The 17,074-nt window shown below is 40.2% G+C and overlaps 1 protein-coding gene across 1 annotated transcript in view; it reads right to left on the bottom strand.

Annotated features, from left to right (window-relative positions):
• LOC122810735 (adhesion G protein-coupled receptor E5-like) overlaps positions 1 to 17,074 on the bottom strand; it is a 236,977-nt gene that overhangs the window by 34,360 nt on the left and 185,543 nt on the right. Inside the window, exon 7 of the mRNA XM_044082298.1 lies at positions 9,265 to 9,331. Within this exon, the coding sequence (XP_043938233.1) occupies positions 9,265 to 9,331 (67 nt within the window). The remainder of the gene's footprint in view (positions 1 to 9,264; positions 9,332 to 17,074) is intronic.

Below are 17,074 nucleotides of genomic sequence, written 5' to 3'. Positions count from 1 at the left end.
AATTGTTCCTATGAATTCTAAGTATTGAATGGGTTGTAGTCAAGACTCATCATAGTGGTTATTCCCAGATGAGAAATGTGATTTCTTGCCCTTAACAACTGATGTCTAGTTATGGTGGTGATGAGCCAGTTGTCTAGGTATGGAAACACTCAAAATCCCTGCAGTCTCAAGTGAGCTGCAACTGTTGCCATGCATTTGGTGGAGACTGTGGGGGCTGTGGTGTGACCAAAGGACAGAAACTCTAAACTGATAGTGACAGTCTCCCAGCCAGAAGTGTAAATATCTTCTGGATTGTCTGTTTATTTGTATGTGATAGTACGCATCCTGAAGGTCTGTCGAGCACATCCAGTAGTCCTTGGCCAAAAAGGGGAAACTGGACTGAACTGTGACCATCCAAAACTTTGTATGCTGAACTGACTTGTTCAAATTGCTGAGATCCAAGACTGGTCTTCTGTTCCCTTGTTTTCTTTGGTATTAAAAAGAACCTTGAGTGAGTTTCGGATTATATCTCTGGTGGGACCTCTTGGATAACTCTTTTTTCAAGCAGCTTTTGTATATGAATTGTTGCTTCTTCCCTCTGACTGGGTGAAACATTGAGGATTTTTCTTCAGGGTTAGTGGTGGGAGGGAAAAAGGTATTATATAACCTCTGGAAATAATCCTCTGCACCCAAGTTTTGTATGTTTTGTGCAGCCAGGCCCTCTGGTACAGAGATAGTTGACACCTGATTGCTTCCAGAGATGGACAATAGGGCTCCCTTTCAGGAGTACTGGTAGGGTCCATTAGAGAAAGAATCTCTGAAACTCTAGTGTTGGAAGCCTCTTCTGCTATTGTGGCAGCATCTACAATTAGAGATCCTCCTCTACCTCTAGGGGAACCTTCTCCACATGTGTCGTGGAAAGTACCTTGGGACTTTCTGAACTGGCTGTCCCTGTGGTAAATTATAAGGATCTAAGTGCAGTAACATCGGGGGATGCTAAAGTATCTTAAGGAGATAGATCTGTCCTTCCTGTCGGAACAGAGAACATCATCTTTACAACCTTGAAGACTGACTGCCCCAGAGAGAGACTGGACCCCAGCTCTGAGAAGCAAGCTTCTGGACTAATGTCCCCCTACCCTGAAAGTAGTCTTCCCAAGCAGGAAGCCAGATCCCAGCTATCCTGTGCCAAGGCTCCAAGGGGCAGGGTCTTCTCAGACAATGTCTACTCCAAGAGTTCTCCAGATCGAAAGAAATATGAACTGGAAAACTCAGGGTAAGCTTCAGATAAGGTTATCTTCAGATTCGAGCCAGACAGACTCATAAGACTTGGACCCAGTGTCTCTGAAGCAATAGAAGTAGTCAGTGAAGGAATTTGAGGTGGGGGCATAGTTGATGGATGGGTCTCCAGACCCAAAGGAGTAGGAGCCAGTAAAACACCCATGTGCATCTGCGCTGAGAGTATCTTCCACACCATTCTCTCCACATCTTCTTCTGTCAGACTTTTGGATGAATAAGTTGATGGCAGGCAAGGAGACTTGGAATGGTGTTATCTTAAGGGAGGAGAAGGCAACCTCAAAGAAACTAGATCAATGAACAGTGAGTATCTGGTTCTGGGAAGAGGTATAGGAGTTGAAGCAGTGGGATTCAACTGCATTTTAATGGATTTGAGCTAGTCGGATCCATCACCTTTTTCTTTCTTGGATCCAAGGGTGAAGCACTTTGGGATCATTTCCAATCCAATTTAAGCTTTTTAAAGATGTCTCTGAAGCCAAGGTGGATGAGGTAGATGTCCTCAGACAAACACTTATGTTCGAGCCCCAAATATTGCTTCTCTGAAGGAGGAAGGTAATAAGACTATTAAGATAAGATTATTTTTCCTTTCTACAAGCACCCTAGGATTAAAGTTATGACAAATCGAGCAATTTTTTTGCAAATGCTGTGGTCCTAGGCAATAGACACATAGAGTGTGGGAATCTGACAGCAGTAGCTTCTGCCCACACTTGACACACTTTTTAAAACCAGAAGACCCTTATTCTGCCATTATATGAAACAACAAAAACTTCAAGAGATTTTAAAGTGAAAATAAAGATATATACATATATATATATATACATACATATATATATATATATATATATATATATATATATATATATATATATATATATATATTAACAGCAACAATAGCAAGAAAAAAATTACCAACAATGGTAACAAAGAGCTACACAACAGTGTAGAAAGATAAAGAACAGACATATAATATTAATTACTGGAAATGGAAAGGGAAAAGGAAGAATTGCAAACTATGGTAATCTTAGAAATACAAGCTCGTATAAGGGTGGGGATAAAAAGATAAGCAAAAATGCTATATAAGTAAAACAATATAAAGTTTTAAGAGATTTTAAAGTAGAAAAACTATCACTTAACTTAGACAGTTCAAGAGCTAGGCCAACCGTGTCTTTCGCAGAAAGCAACAAATGAGATTGGAGGTGGCCTAGGGCTGGTGCATTATGGGTAGGGGACAAGCTCGAAAGCTTCTTAGTTACCACAAGTTTTAGTAATAGTTGAGTCAGATCTGAGGCTCAGATCCAAACCCAATTGTTAAGGATAGAACGAAAACTGACAACATCAGATCAGTGCATTATTACATCCAGCAATGGAGGAAGACACCTGAATAACTGCACTGAAATAAGGAAATCACTATATAGGGTTACTAGGGAAATTACGGAATAGCTAATAGGTGCAGTGAGATCATACTGCAACTAGCAAAATCAGGTTAAATATAATTTTAACCAAGAGACCTAACACAAAGAAGAGAACAAAAAAATGAAACTATGCAATGAATGCCCCTGAAAATGGTTCAACGATCCTGTGTTTATGTTAGAGCCAAGTTACCATTCATAATAAATAGGGGTAATCTGAACAGGACATCAGAGTGAAACAACAGGATAAAATAATATTTTGGAAAGGGTGAGATTTCATACAATGCAGTGAAGCAGCATGAGTATTAGCTGATACTGCTTATTTCTAATGTGATTAAAACTAAATACATATTCATTGCTTATTTAGTACTTTTTATTATAGGTTCATAGGTAGGTACTAGGCTATTAGCCCTAGGATCCATATAAGCCTAGCCAAAAAGGTACCCTGGCTTTCGCCACCCAAGAAAATTATTTTCCTGTGCCCCTGTCGAGCAGAGCCACAGAAGTGACCCCTGGGGTGAATATTTCCCATCCAATCATCAAGCTTTTTCTTGAAGAGTGCTAATGAGGAGGTCTGTTTAACATAGATAGGTAGTCTGTTCCAGAGTATGGGAAGTCTCTGGGACAGGAATCTGTCCCTCCAGCATGTTCTGTTTATTGTGGTGACAAGGTTTAGGTCCCTAGAGCGTGTAGCTCAGAGGGATTGGGATTTCTTTAAGTAGAGCATGTCCAACAGCTCTGGGTTTGACATAGCTTTGTAAGTTAGGTAGAGATCGCCTCTGAATAGGCAATATGCGATGGAGTAAAGCTGGAGTTTTTTTAGATGGTCTGTGTAGGGCATCTGTTTGAGGCCAGTAATCCTCTTTATGAGGTATTTCTGTGACCTTTCCATTTGTTATAGATGTCTTGTGAGGTACATACCAAAAAGGGCATTGTACTCTATAATGTGTCTAATGAGTGATGAGTGGAGGGTAACAATGACCTCTTTTTTCTGGATAAGAAACCTTTTGTGATGAGGTGAGCCACGTAGAAGGATTTCCTGACCACTGTGGTGATGTGATTATCAAAGGAGAGACTACTGTTCACCTGTGTCCCAAGGTCTCTTATCACACTTTCAGCGTTAAGTAGACTACCACTTATGTGGTAGTTCATGGGTACAAAGTTTTTACCAAAGGGGATGAGAATACACTTTTAGGCATTGAGCTTCAGGCCATGGCTTTGACACCAGGCATCTGTGTCAGTGAAGCCCTTTTTTAGTGTGTCCACATCGTTAGGAGTTTCGATTATGGCTCCTAGTTTGCAGTCATCTGCAAACCTTGTTAGCCAAAGACCTTCTGTGTCAGCCTGTACTTCAGAGAAGTAGATACCAAACAGGAGAGGACCCAGGACTGAACCCTGTGGTATTCCACTTGCCACTGGTCTGAAGTCGGATTTGGAGTCTGCTACTTTCACAGTGTGGGTTCTGTCCGTGAGCCAGTTGGCAGCCCATCTTGTGACATAGGCATTTATACCTTGTTTAGTGAGCTTATCTAGAATTCCAAAGTGGGGGGATGGTGTTGAAAGCCTTGGCAAAATCTAGATAAGCTGTGTGAACCACCTTACCCTCATCTATGGCTTTGGTGACTGCTTCAAAGAAGTCAATCAGGTTTAGGAGACATGATCTGCCTTTTACAAACCCAAACTGGGTAGGGTCCAGAGTTTGGAGATTACCAATGTCTTTGTTTATGAGTTCCATGATGATACGTTCCATGGCCTTGCAGACCAGGCTCATCAGGCTAATGGGGCGGTAGTTCCCGGGGTCTGTCATGGCTCCCCCTTTGTGGAGTGGGATAACCATCGTGGTGCACCATTCAGTGGGCACAAAGCCTGAGGTGAGGCTATGATTGAACATGGTACTTAGGTAGGGTGACAGTTCATTCTGTAGTTCATGTAGAACGCAGCCTGGGATATTGTCAGGTCCCATGGATGTTGTGTTCTTGGCTTTGGAGAGTGTGTTTTTTACCTGTGCAGCCGTGATTACAGGAACTTTGTATTCCTCCGGTATAGAGATGGGCCCTCTAGGGGGTGAGAGGGGGGTAAAGTTAGCACTGAACCTATCTGCCAGGATGTTGGCAATATCAGTTGGTTCTGTATATTTAGTGCCATTGTGCTGTAACTCAGAGCAGATCTGAGTGTTGCCATTGAGATTTTGACATAGCTATAGAATGCTTTGTGGTTGCCTTTAGAGTCAGTGGCAATTTTGTTTTCATAACTAGCTTTGGAGGAGTTTATGAGGGATCTGAGCTTCTTTCTGATGTTGACCAGGGAGTTCCTCCAGTCATGGGATTTTACTCTTTTTTCAACAGTTTCTTTCTTCTGTTGTAGAGTTTGTTTATGGCAGAGGACCACCAGATTGCCTTCCTTTTTTTGGAGGATAGCATCTTGGTTCTATTAGGGATAGCATGATCCATGCACTCATGTAAGTGCTTATAAAGTGCATTTGTGTAGGATTCAGCAGTTGTACCTTTATTGTCCGTCTGCATGGATGTCATGAAGTTTGCCACTTCTGTCTTAAGAAGTGTGAAGTTGGCTTTGGAGCAGTTTTTTACTGTGGTTTCCCTAACTGGGGGTGGGGACGGGATGTGGATGTCAAGGGTGATTAGTTTGTGGTCGGATCTGACCAACGTGGAATTGACCTCTGTTGGTAATGACCAAGTCTAGGATATTGCTGCCCCTGGTGGTGGTGTGAATAAGTTGATCCAAGGCGTGGGAATTCATGAATTCCAGAAAACGTTGAGCAAAAGAGTTGGTACATGAGTAGTTTTCCCAGTTAATGGTGGGGTAGTTGAAATCACCCATTATTAGGATGTTGAGTTGTACCCTAATACTTTCCAGTGTATCAAGAAATGAGGAGTGGCAATCCTGGGGCATGGTGGGGGGGGGTCTGTAGCAAGCTACAATTTGGAATGCGGTCTTGCCCAGAGTTAGTTGCACTTGGATAAACTCAGATGCATTATGCTGTGCAACTAGCCTGAAGGTGTGGATATCCTTAATGAATATGGACACACCTCCACCTTTAGTGCTTCATTCCAGGTTTAAGCTACCGCTATTCTTTATTTATTTATTTTTGCCATAAGTGCCATACAATCATCTGCATCTATATCATCATCTATTTCAGCTCCTGATAACCCATGCAGATGAGATATTGGTTTATTATCACATTCATAAGATGGTACTTCAGGAGTGCAGCATCCCACCGACCCATATTGCATTCCAGCATCAGTACTGGAAAATGAATTAAATCTTGGCACCTCCTTTACAATATTGGAGATTTCACAGGCAGGATACATGATGCACATGAACAGCATACTAATCATGGAGTAATGTTGCCAACTTCATGAGTTTGAACTAAAAAGAATATATCTCCCAGGTCCCACCCAAAGACCAGCTTATACTATGCAGTATATGGATGTCATATAGTACCTCTTGTTATAAAAAATTACTATAGGCAAGGGCATTGGATTTCATTTGGGTCAACTATGTGTGCTCATGCACCATTAGTTTGTGACACACGTCTCTGCTAAAGTTCTCTCATGTTGGCAAGTGCCATAACTCCCACCACCCCAATTTCCATGCACTACCACTATCCTACCTATCCCTCCCAGAAGCATAATCCTATCCTTGAAAACAACTGCTGATAACTGCCTAAAATCCCCCTCCCCTCCCTAACTCTAACCCCCCAATCCTCTTGGCTCACTCACTAAACATATTGTCTCCCTCCTCTCCCTAACCCTAACCTTACACTAACTCACAGTCAATTCATGAACTTAAAATACCCATCCCCTCCCTAACTCTAACCATAGGCTAACTCCCAGGCACTGGCTAAAACTTAAAATCTCTCTCCTCTCCATAAACCTAAAGCCCCCTCCCCACTTACCAGTTCTGAAATTAGATATTGATGACATCTAACAGTTGTGGCAGCTGTGTCCCTGAACTCAAGTTCAAGTTTAAACAGGTCCTCAGACAGGTGGGTGTATTGCGAAACAGTCGCTTGAGCCCCTGGCAGAGAGTTAGTAGAATTCAAGCAGCTGTGGCTCAAATGGCTGAATAGGTCCCTTTTCATTTACATAAAACAGTCCATGGCAGAAACAATGCTCTTAACTCTAGCATTTACTTGACTTTAAGCAGGGCTTGCTGCACAGCTTAATGCACAAAAACACTTCTTCCTTAATCCTTTCTTCTTTTTCTGGTGAACAGAATCCTCCCACAGACATCACACAACAGGACCTTAAACACTACTTCCTGCATGAAAAGCTGGAAATGTCAGCAGTGACATTCCAGCTTAATACAATTATTTTTTAATAAACAGATACATAACTCTGCCTATGTCTGTCTCTGTTCATTTATTTAATTAATTAATATGTTTGTTAACTAAGGTAAAACACTAATCCTCATGGACCATTTTCAGGTTCATTCTGTGTGAAAAAAGGCAACAGAATGAATGTATACTAAGACTGTGAAAGAGCTTGAAAAGATGAACATTAAGAGATATTACATGGGGACCCAGAAAATAGTGCGGAAACAGTAAAATAAAAATATTCTGCACGCTTTTGTTTTACCATTTTTGCCCATAAACTTTAAATTGTTGGGTGAACATGTGGAATGTATTGTGATGTTGGGGGGGTACAAGCCTCCCCCCATAATTACACCCTTCCTGACTGCATGATCTCAAATTGAGTTCCAGAATCATAAATGGGATTGAAAATAGTACATTACATTGAGGGCATTTTCTCTGTGCATGTACGGTGCAAGATATATGTTAACTATTTTACGTCATGGAATATTATCATTCTATTACAATTATAATGTCAAATGATTTGAAACACTCAAGGAAAACTCTATATGGAGCATTTCTGTTTTTCATTAGGCATGTATTGCAAGAATGATTAAATTCAGATAGACTATCTATTACCTGCAGCAGAGGAAATTGAGTTTGGAGTTCCTGTAAGTCACTCATCAGTATTTCCTGATTACCTGCAACTAACATTATACCATGCAGCTGGTAGGTATTGGGGAGATTTTGTGCATGGGTCTGCCATGGTGGCATGGCAGTAGCATTGTTACCTCACAGCAAGAGGTTCTCCCCTTCGATTCTTGGCTTGGCTTGGGACTGCCTTCTGCGTGGAGTCTGCATGCCCTCCCCATGGTTGGGTAGCGTTCGAAAGACATGCATGCATAAATGGGCATGCCTTCATTAAAGGTTGAGCATCAAGCTGGCACCTCAGCATTTCATAAAAAAAAAATCTACTGCTAATCATTAGCGGACTGGAATTCCACTATGGCGACCCCTTACCGGGAAAAAGCTGAAAGACAAACAAACAAACATTAATTAGGTGAGTGGACTGGCCTACATGGGGTCATTTTCGGCCATCTCCTGTTACAGTAATGCAAAAGGAACAACACAAAGCAATGACAGGTTCAGAAACATGATGGGCAAAATGAATATCCTAAAAACTAAAATAGCTTCAGACTACTAGAAACACAAAACTATAAAATATCTGTAGCAGACTATAATTCCAACAATATGAGATATGCCAGTTACTGTAATGGGAGAAGAAAATAAATGCTTTACTTAGATGTCTAATAAGAACAATCAGTAGTTGTCCTTACTGTTACGCCAGAAAAGCACTAACGTTTTATTAAGTAAATATTACTTTACTTTGATTGTGAATGCATTAGTCTGAGATTTAATATTAAACGGAATTTCATGTTTAAGCCCATAGACACAGAAATACTACAATCAGGGGAGTAACCTAATACGGCCAGAAGTAAGACGGTGTTGAAAGGGCTGAAGTGACCTTAGTGAAAGTTTCAAGTTTCAGTGTTCTGGCTTAAGGAATGGTACTGGCCCTGATTTAAGACTTCATAAATTAAGTAGCCTGTTAGAATGGTTCAGTGAGTGATAGTAATTTATCTTTGTTTTGCAAGTACTAGAGAATGAATGTGTGACTGAATATCCAATTTTACAAGGTAAACAACAATTTCATACTAGATTATGAAGATTTAAAGAAAAAAACAATTAAAAACATACATAGCTGCATTAGTTGCTGTTGATTGTACTAGTCATGATCATTGTTGAGAATAAATCATTTTTACAAAGAATTGCTGCTGTTAATTTGTATTCATGACTGACCAATTGTTTGTGTTAGCAACATGGTTTAAACACCAGGTAGAGATGCTTTTGACCATAAAGATAAACTGCTTTGCTATTACACTTTACTATATGTTAAATATTTTATTTCATTTTTCAGGTTACTTCCATTATTACCCTTATACCATTAAAAAGTTGTACATGTGGATAAGTAAAATAATTCTGATGTATCTTATTCAAATTAAAAAAATGAATACTGCTCATATAATTTGGTAATTAAACACACACACACAGACACACACACACATGCACCCATGCACACATCAACGTGATACTTCCATTCAGAAATGAGAATAAAAAAGAGCACGCTATGTTATCCTGTTATGTTTTCATGTTGATACAGAAAACGTCAGAGTTCAGGCTAAAATAGTTATGAATACTTGTAATACTTACCAGAATGATCACACACACTGGTGCTAAGAAACTCCATAGGAAGCCATGTTGCAGTGACAGCCAGCAACTATAAGAAAGACAGTTTAGTAAACAAAGGCTTTGACTCTAAGAAAGTATCTTACTTTCAGCTGTGATTTATTTACAGTCCCATCACATACGCTATAATTGCATTAATAAAATATTACAGAATAAATACAAGAAACAAAAGAGTAAAGGAAGCGCAGTAAATTAAACTGGGATTATGAATGATGAACTGAAAACTGACAGGAAATATTTTCATTGTAAAATTTTATGACACCTGTGTTTTTGTTAGGTAACACCCTGACACATTATGAAAAAAAAAAAACACAACTGTTAACACTGGGTATCATTTACTGCATTCACTTTTCTTGTCCCCTGTACATTTCCTGCCAGCAACAAAGCACACAGGAGTATACTAAACATGTGATTGGAGAAACCCTTGCTTTAGCTATAAAAAGTTTAATGTGAAATGGAAGTCAAATCATGTATAATTTTATAGCTGCAAAGATCAAGGGCTGCCATAATTGCTAGTGAAATAGCTACTCTTCACCTTGCTGAAAATTGTTCTACCTTGCCATGTTATGAATTTTATAAAGCATGATGTATAGAAATTGCAAGTTCTCTTTGAGACAAACATAGTTTAAGAGCTTATACAACTGGAGGTAACAACACGAGGAACAGCTACTGAAGTCAAGTATCTGCAGAGAGTTGACAATGACTCGATAACGTTAGGAGAGTTGACATTGACGCTTGATAAAGTTAGGATATATTTGCATTGACACTACTGTTACCATGTTGCAAGAATTTAGGCCATAGACAGTACAGCTGTGCCATGCAATCAATTGGCCAGAGGACTAGTAGTGCTGTAGCTGTATAGTCATCATACACCCACCACCAACATGGCAGCAGTAACCACATTTTGGTGCAGCAGTGACAGAATGCATAGATCTCCTCGCCTGTGGCCTTTGTTTCTCATTTACTTATATGATGTAAATAACTAAGTTAGCAGGGTGTAAATTAATTCCTTATAACTGTTACTGAAGAAACAAGTGACGTTTAGTGAATTTTCAAAGCTACTAACTATGTAGTTTAGATGAGTCACTTTAGCATGTTGACATTAGACTTTTCTTTGGGAAAATGGAAAGTGCTTAAATGAATTCTACTTAAGGAAAATATTAAGAATGTTTGGTATATTTACATATGTTTGTTTGCACTATTTATCTTGATTATTTTAGTATATAAGCATGTAGAGTGTAAGAGCCCAAAGGCTGTAGGACTAAATAAGATATCCAGTTTCTCATACATTTTTTCCTAAAGTGCATAGAGATTTTTTAGACATAAACAGATTAAATGAAAGAGTTCTGTGACTCTAGGTTCATAGGTAGGTACTAGGCTATCTACTCAAGGGCATTTATAAGCCTAGCCAGAGTGTGTCGGCTTTTGCCGCCCCATTGATTAATTACCTAATCCTCTGTTAAGCAGAGCCAATGAAGCGATCCTAGGGGTGTATTTTCTGTTACCCATCCACTTGTCAAGGTTTCTCTTGCAGTGTTAGTGAGGGGCTCTGCGTAATGTAGTTTGGAATTTTGTTCCAAAGCATGGGGAGTCTCTGTGACAGGAATCTATCCCTCCAGCATGTTCAATTTATTGTTGTGGTGAGGTTTAGCTCACTAGAACGCGTGGCTCTCAGTAACTTGGATTTCTTTAGGTGGAGCATGTCCATCAATTCTGAGTTGGACATGGCTTTGTAAGCCAGGCAGGGATCACCTCTGAGTAAGCGATGTGCCACTTAGTACAGCCGGATGTTTTTCAGTCAGGCTGCATAGGACATATGTTTGATGCCAGTAATCCTCTTGGTGAGATACTTTTGTGGTCTCTCCAGCTGCTGGAAGTGTCTTGTGAGGTACATCCCTAATGGGGCATTGTACTCTATGATGGGTCTGATGAGTAACAAGTAGAGGGGCACTATAACCTCTTTATTTCTAGTTGCAAACCCTTCAGTAATTAGATGGGCCACATAGAAGGATTTCCTAACTACTTTGGCAATATGATTGTCAAAGGAGAGATTACTATCTACCTGGGTTCCCAGATCTCTTATTACCTCTTCTGTAATAAGGGGGCTGCCACCTATGTGGTAATTCGTGGGTGTTTTGTTTTTCCCAAACAGGATGACTATGCATTTTTTGGCATTTAGCTTGAGGTCATGACTTTGACACCAGGTGTCCATCTCAGTAAGGCCCTTTTGGAGGATGTCCATGTTAGCCTGAGAGTGATTTATGGATCCCAGTTTGCAGTCATCAGCGAATTTGGATAGCCATAATCCTCCTGTGTTTGCCTGTACTTCTGAGAAGTATATGCCGAACAGTAGGGGTCCCAGGACCAAGCCTTGTGGGATACCACTTGTGACTGGTTTAGAGTCGGACCTGGAGCCCACTATTCTTACCGTGTGAGTTCTGTCTGTAAGCCAGTTGGCAACCCATTGTGTGACATAGGGGTTTATGTTCAGGCTGGTGAGTTTTTCTGTAATACCTAAGTTGGGAATGGTGTTGAAAGCCTTGGCGAGGTCAAGGTAGGCTGCGTGAACAACCTTTCCCTCATCTATGGCCTTGGTGACTGTCTCAAAGAAGTCAACCAGGTTTAGTAGGCATAATCTGCCCTTAACAAAGGCAAACTGGGTCAGGTCAAGTGTTTGAAGGTTCCCAATGTCTTGGTTAATGAGTTCCATGATGATGCGCTCCATAGCCTTGTAGACCAGGCTAGTCAGGCTTATGGGGCAATAGTTACCCAGGGTCAGTTGTGGCCCCTCCTTTGTGGAGTGGAATAACTATTGCTGTGCACCATTCTATGGGCACGTAGCCTGTGGAGAGGCTGAGGTTGAACAGCGTGTTTAGGTGGGGGATTAGCTTGTTCTGTAGTTCGTGCAAGACACAGCCTGGGACACCATCTGGCCCCATTAATGCTGTGTTTTTGGCTTTTGAAAGGGCTATTTTCACCTGTGCATCTGTGATTTCTGGGACACTACACTTTTCCAGTATTGTTGTGGGCTATTTTCAGGGTGAGAGGGGGGGTGAAGTTTGCACTGAATCTATCTGCCAGGATGTTGGCAATATCAGTAGATTCATTATATTTTGTGCTATTTTACAATAGTTCAGCGCATATCTGTGAGTTGCCACTTAAATTCTTAACATAGCTAAAGAAGGCTTTGTGGTTATCTTTTGAATCCTTGGCTATTTTTCTTTTGAAGTTAGCCTTGGATAATTTTATGAGGGACCTTAGTTTCTTACTGATACTGATCAGGGATGTATTTCCTTCTTGAGATTTGCTTTTTTTCTGAACTTGTTTCCTCCTCCTATTATATAGCCTGTTTATGGCAGGGGTCCACCAGACTGGTTTCCTTCTCTTAGAGGAGTGAATCTTGTTTTTTCTTGGGATGGCACGATCCATGCATCCTTGCAGGTGCTCATAGAGTGCATTTGTAAAGGTTTCTGTATTTTGGGCAGCGTTATCCTTTAGCGTGGGGGCTGTGAAACTTACCGCCTCTGTCTTAAGTAAGGTGAAGTTTGCTTTAGAAAAGTTTTTTACTGTGGTTTCCATAGTTGGGGGTGGTGGTGGGGTGTGTACATCCAGAGTGATTAGTTTATGGTCTGATCTAACATGTGACAGGTTGACCTCCAGTGTAGGACACCTGTCACCCATGTTTGTGATGACCAGGTTCAATACGTTTTCACCTCTGGTAGGGGAGTTTACCAGCTAATCAAGGGCATTTGAGTTGATGAATTCCATGAAGCGCTGGGCCTGGGAGTTTGTACTCAAGTAGTTTTCCCAGTTAATGGTAGGGTAATTAAAATCACCCAATATCAGGGTGTTCGGTAGGACCTTCATGTTTTCCAGTGTCTCCAGAAAGGTGGAGTGGTGGTCTTGGGTCATGGAGGATGATCTTTGCATTGCAGATTTGCCTGATGTTAGTTGCACATGGATGATCTCAGAGGTATCATGCTGTGACACTAACCTGGAGGTGTAGGTATCCTTGATGAATATGGATACACCCCCTCCTTTTGTGTTTCGTTCCGTGCTCTGTGGCAGAAACATGTGGTATGAGTTGTAGCCAGGTAGTGATGGGGTGCTCTCTGGAGCCTTGAACCAGGTTTCAGTTACTGCACAGATGTCAATGTTCTCCATACCGAGGAATGCTTCGAGCGCGTGCATTTTGAGATTTAAACTCCTGGAGTTGACTAGCATAACCCTCTAGATTAAATTATATTATAAACACAGCTTATAAATTATTTAAAAGATGTTATACTACAATATTTTTCAAAGTAATAGTAAAGGGAAAAGAAAACAGAAATGTATATGTGTTGAAGTAAATTATTACAGACCTTTCTTATCTTACATTATTAGGGAGATTTGAGACAACATCTGGCTGTGGTGGATTCAAGATGTTCCATTAAAGTGAAAACGCTGTAGGTCATGAATGGTTGGTGCACAGGATTAGAAGTTTAGGCCATGTTTGGAGAGGTAAGTGGAAAATATTCAGGTCATTATTCACTCAGATTGATGGTGATTCAGTGAAAATGGTGTTCTAGCAGAAGAATCTGTGAGACCAAACATGGGCCTCATTGATGAAAAATTACTTCTTCCTGACTGGAAAATGTACAGAAAAGTTCTGCCTCTTACAGATTCCTGCAGAGTGATTTATGTTTAACATTCTTCTGTGAAGCATCCAGCCCTCCCTGAACTCCTACACCTCTGTCAATTGTTTTGTTTGTATCTTCAAATAAGACAATGAGGCTTGAGTGTTCATTTAAGTTGTTTATTGCACAAAAACATATCACTAACTGACTGACTGCTACACACACATACATGCTTTCACTCTGGCTGCTCACTCAAAATGGCACTCTTGCTTGCATGTGCTCAGTACCTATATGCATGTGCCCATGGACTGGAATGGCTCTTAAAGGTACAGCATACTCTAATCCACATCCTCTCTCTTTAACTATTCTGTCATGCAAATGAAACTGACAATTAGATGAGCATGCAAATTATATGCACATATACAAACATTAACAATCATGTCCAGGATGCCATGGATCTGGGACTAGGTCTTGAGATATGACCTAATCTCGTAATGTAATAATCAAAACTGGGTTTAGCAACAAGAACAGTCACTGCGGAATGTTCTGCTATAGGATTTTCAGGGACACTTTAAGGAACAGGAATGGATGATGAAATGTTCTTTGGAACAGGAACATTGCACAAATCACTCTGAGAATTAGAATCTCCAATACAGGCAAGATGCTATAACACTCGCTAGGACACTGGTAGTAAATGATTCCAATTCTGCATGAGTTCCATCCCTTTGTGACTCGATGTATGATCTTGGTTCCTCACACAAATGTTTAATGAGTCCTATTTGGTCAAATTCTTTTACTGTCTGCATCCTCACTATCTCTCCTTGTTTTAATGGATTCAGAGGCTTGCTGGTTTTGTCATAATAGCGCTTTTGGGACAAATGCTTTTTTAGGAGTTGAGCTTTTACTGCTTTGTTGTTTTTTGCACTCAGAATCAACAAGTTGTTACTGATTGGTTGTGTGGTTCTAGTTTGTCTTGGCATCAGTCTTTGAGCAAGTGAACAATGTAAATTGTCATAAGGAATGCTTCTGAGATTAATCATATTAAGAAAAACATCACTGTTATCTTGTTTGGATTTCTCCAACAGCTGTTTTGCACTTTGAACTGCACGTTCAGCTAAGCGATTAGAGTGTGGGTATTCAGGACTACTAGTAACATCAACAAAGTCCCATGTTTCAGCAAATCTCTTGAACTGCTGACTTGTAAACTGTGCACCATTGTCAGAAATGTCTGTGCGGACTACTATGGACAGAAAAATGTCCCTTCAACTTCGTAAAGACAGTACTGGACATGTTATTAGGAAGTAGATCAATCTTGAACCAATTTGAACAAGAGTCTACTAACACCAAATAACAGTGACCCTTCCATTTGAAATTATCTCTAGCTACTGTCGACTAAAGTAGTTCAGGAATCTGGATTAGGTGAAGTGGTTCTTTTTTTATGTGGTTTAGTACTATTACAAACAGAACAAGCTGAGAGTCCCTTCTCAACATCTTTTGACACAGAAGGCCAAAATACTAGCCCTCTCACCCTTATTTTGGTAGAATCATTTCCTGAGTGGCCACAATGCAAGATTTCAATATACTCTCGTTGCAAGGATTTAGGAACAATCACTTTTGGACCTTTCATGATGATACCATCTTCCATAAAAATCTCATCTCTGTAAGGAAAATACTGCTGCACATCTAGTGATAAACAAGATTGCTTTGACGACCATCCTTGACTGATAAAGTGGTTGAGATTCTGGAGAATTGGATCTGAAGCTGAGTGAGTTCTAAGCTCATCAAGACATATGGAAGAAAATATCTCACTTTCTTGACTTCAAAATCAGGTTTCTCATTTTCATGTTGTTCAGTGTTTTTTTCTGGGTGATCTGGATAAAGTATCAGCAAGATAAAGAAGATTCCCTTTTGTGTAAACCAAGTGGAAATTGTACTTTTGCAATTTTAACATCATGTGTTGCAATCTTACAGGAGCTGTGTGCATTGTCTTTTTCGAATTAATAATCAAAGGTTGTCGGTCAGTCTCGATTGGAATAGGTTGGTCATAAATATAATCATGGAACTTCGAACATGCAAACACAGTTGCCAAGAGATCTTTTTCTATTTGAGCATACTGCAGCTCAGTTTGGGTTAGAGTAATGGATGCATAGGCTGCTGGTCTGCCCTCTAGAAGAATGACTGCACCAAGACCAAAACTTTGAAGCATCACAAGAAAGAGTTACAGGTTTGTGAACATCATAATATGTTAAGGTGGACTGGCAATTTTCTTTTTCAGGACATTGTAATGCTCTTTGGTGTTGTTCCAACCATGACCAGGTTACATCTTTGCATGTCAGGCCTCTCAGCAGTAATGAAAGCTCACTTAAATCTAGAATGAACTTGCCCAAATAGTTGACCATGCCAAGAAAACATTATAAGGATGTGACATTGTCTGGAGCTGGTATCTCAAAAATTGCAGTTTGCTTGGAAGGATCTGGTCATAACCCTGTACTGGTAAACAAATGACCCACATAAGTAACTTCTTGCAGCCTGAATTTACATTTCTGAGGATTCAGCTTACGATTCACTTCACAAGCAAATTCCAGAACTTTTCTGAGGTTTCTATCATGTTCAGCTTCACCATTGCCTCCTGCAAGAATATCATCTACTATAACAGCACATAGCCAGAAAAAATTAGTTCCATCACATGTTGAAAGACTTCACTGGCAGAATTTGTCCCAAATGACATTCTCAAAAATGTGTGCCTTCCAAGTAATGTACTGAAAGTCGTTAGCAATGAAGGTTTTCAGTCAAGTAAAATTTACCCAAATTAAATTTTTGCATCAAATACAGAAAAAAAACAGTGACATTTGGTATAAGAGCAGCAACTTATTCAACTGTACACATTGCATGATGAGGTCATTTTAGTGCTTTATTCAAATCTCTTGGATCAGTACATATTCTAATATCATCTGTGCTTTTCTTATGAGCTACTGCCATGGAGGATAACCATTTAGGTGGTTCTCTCAAATGCACCATTCTATCTAGCTCAGCTTTAACTCTGTCTTAAAGGGCTACTGGAACTTTTTGTGCTGGCCTGATGACTGGGCTTACCTCATGGTCTAACTTTATGGAGTACACAACTGGGAGGTGGCCTAACCTGACTTCAAAAATATTAG

The sequence above is a fragment of the Protopterus annectens genome, chromosome 9.part0, assembly GCF_019279795.1.
Source record: "Protopterus annectens isolate FY-2018-M chromosome 9.part0, PAN1.0, whole genome shotgun sequence".
NCBI lineage: Eukaryota > Metazoa > Chordata > Ceratodontiformes > Protopteridae > Protopterus > Protopterus annectens.
This window is presented reverse-complemented; position numbering and strand designations above follow the sequence as displayed.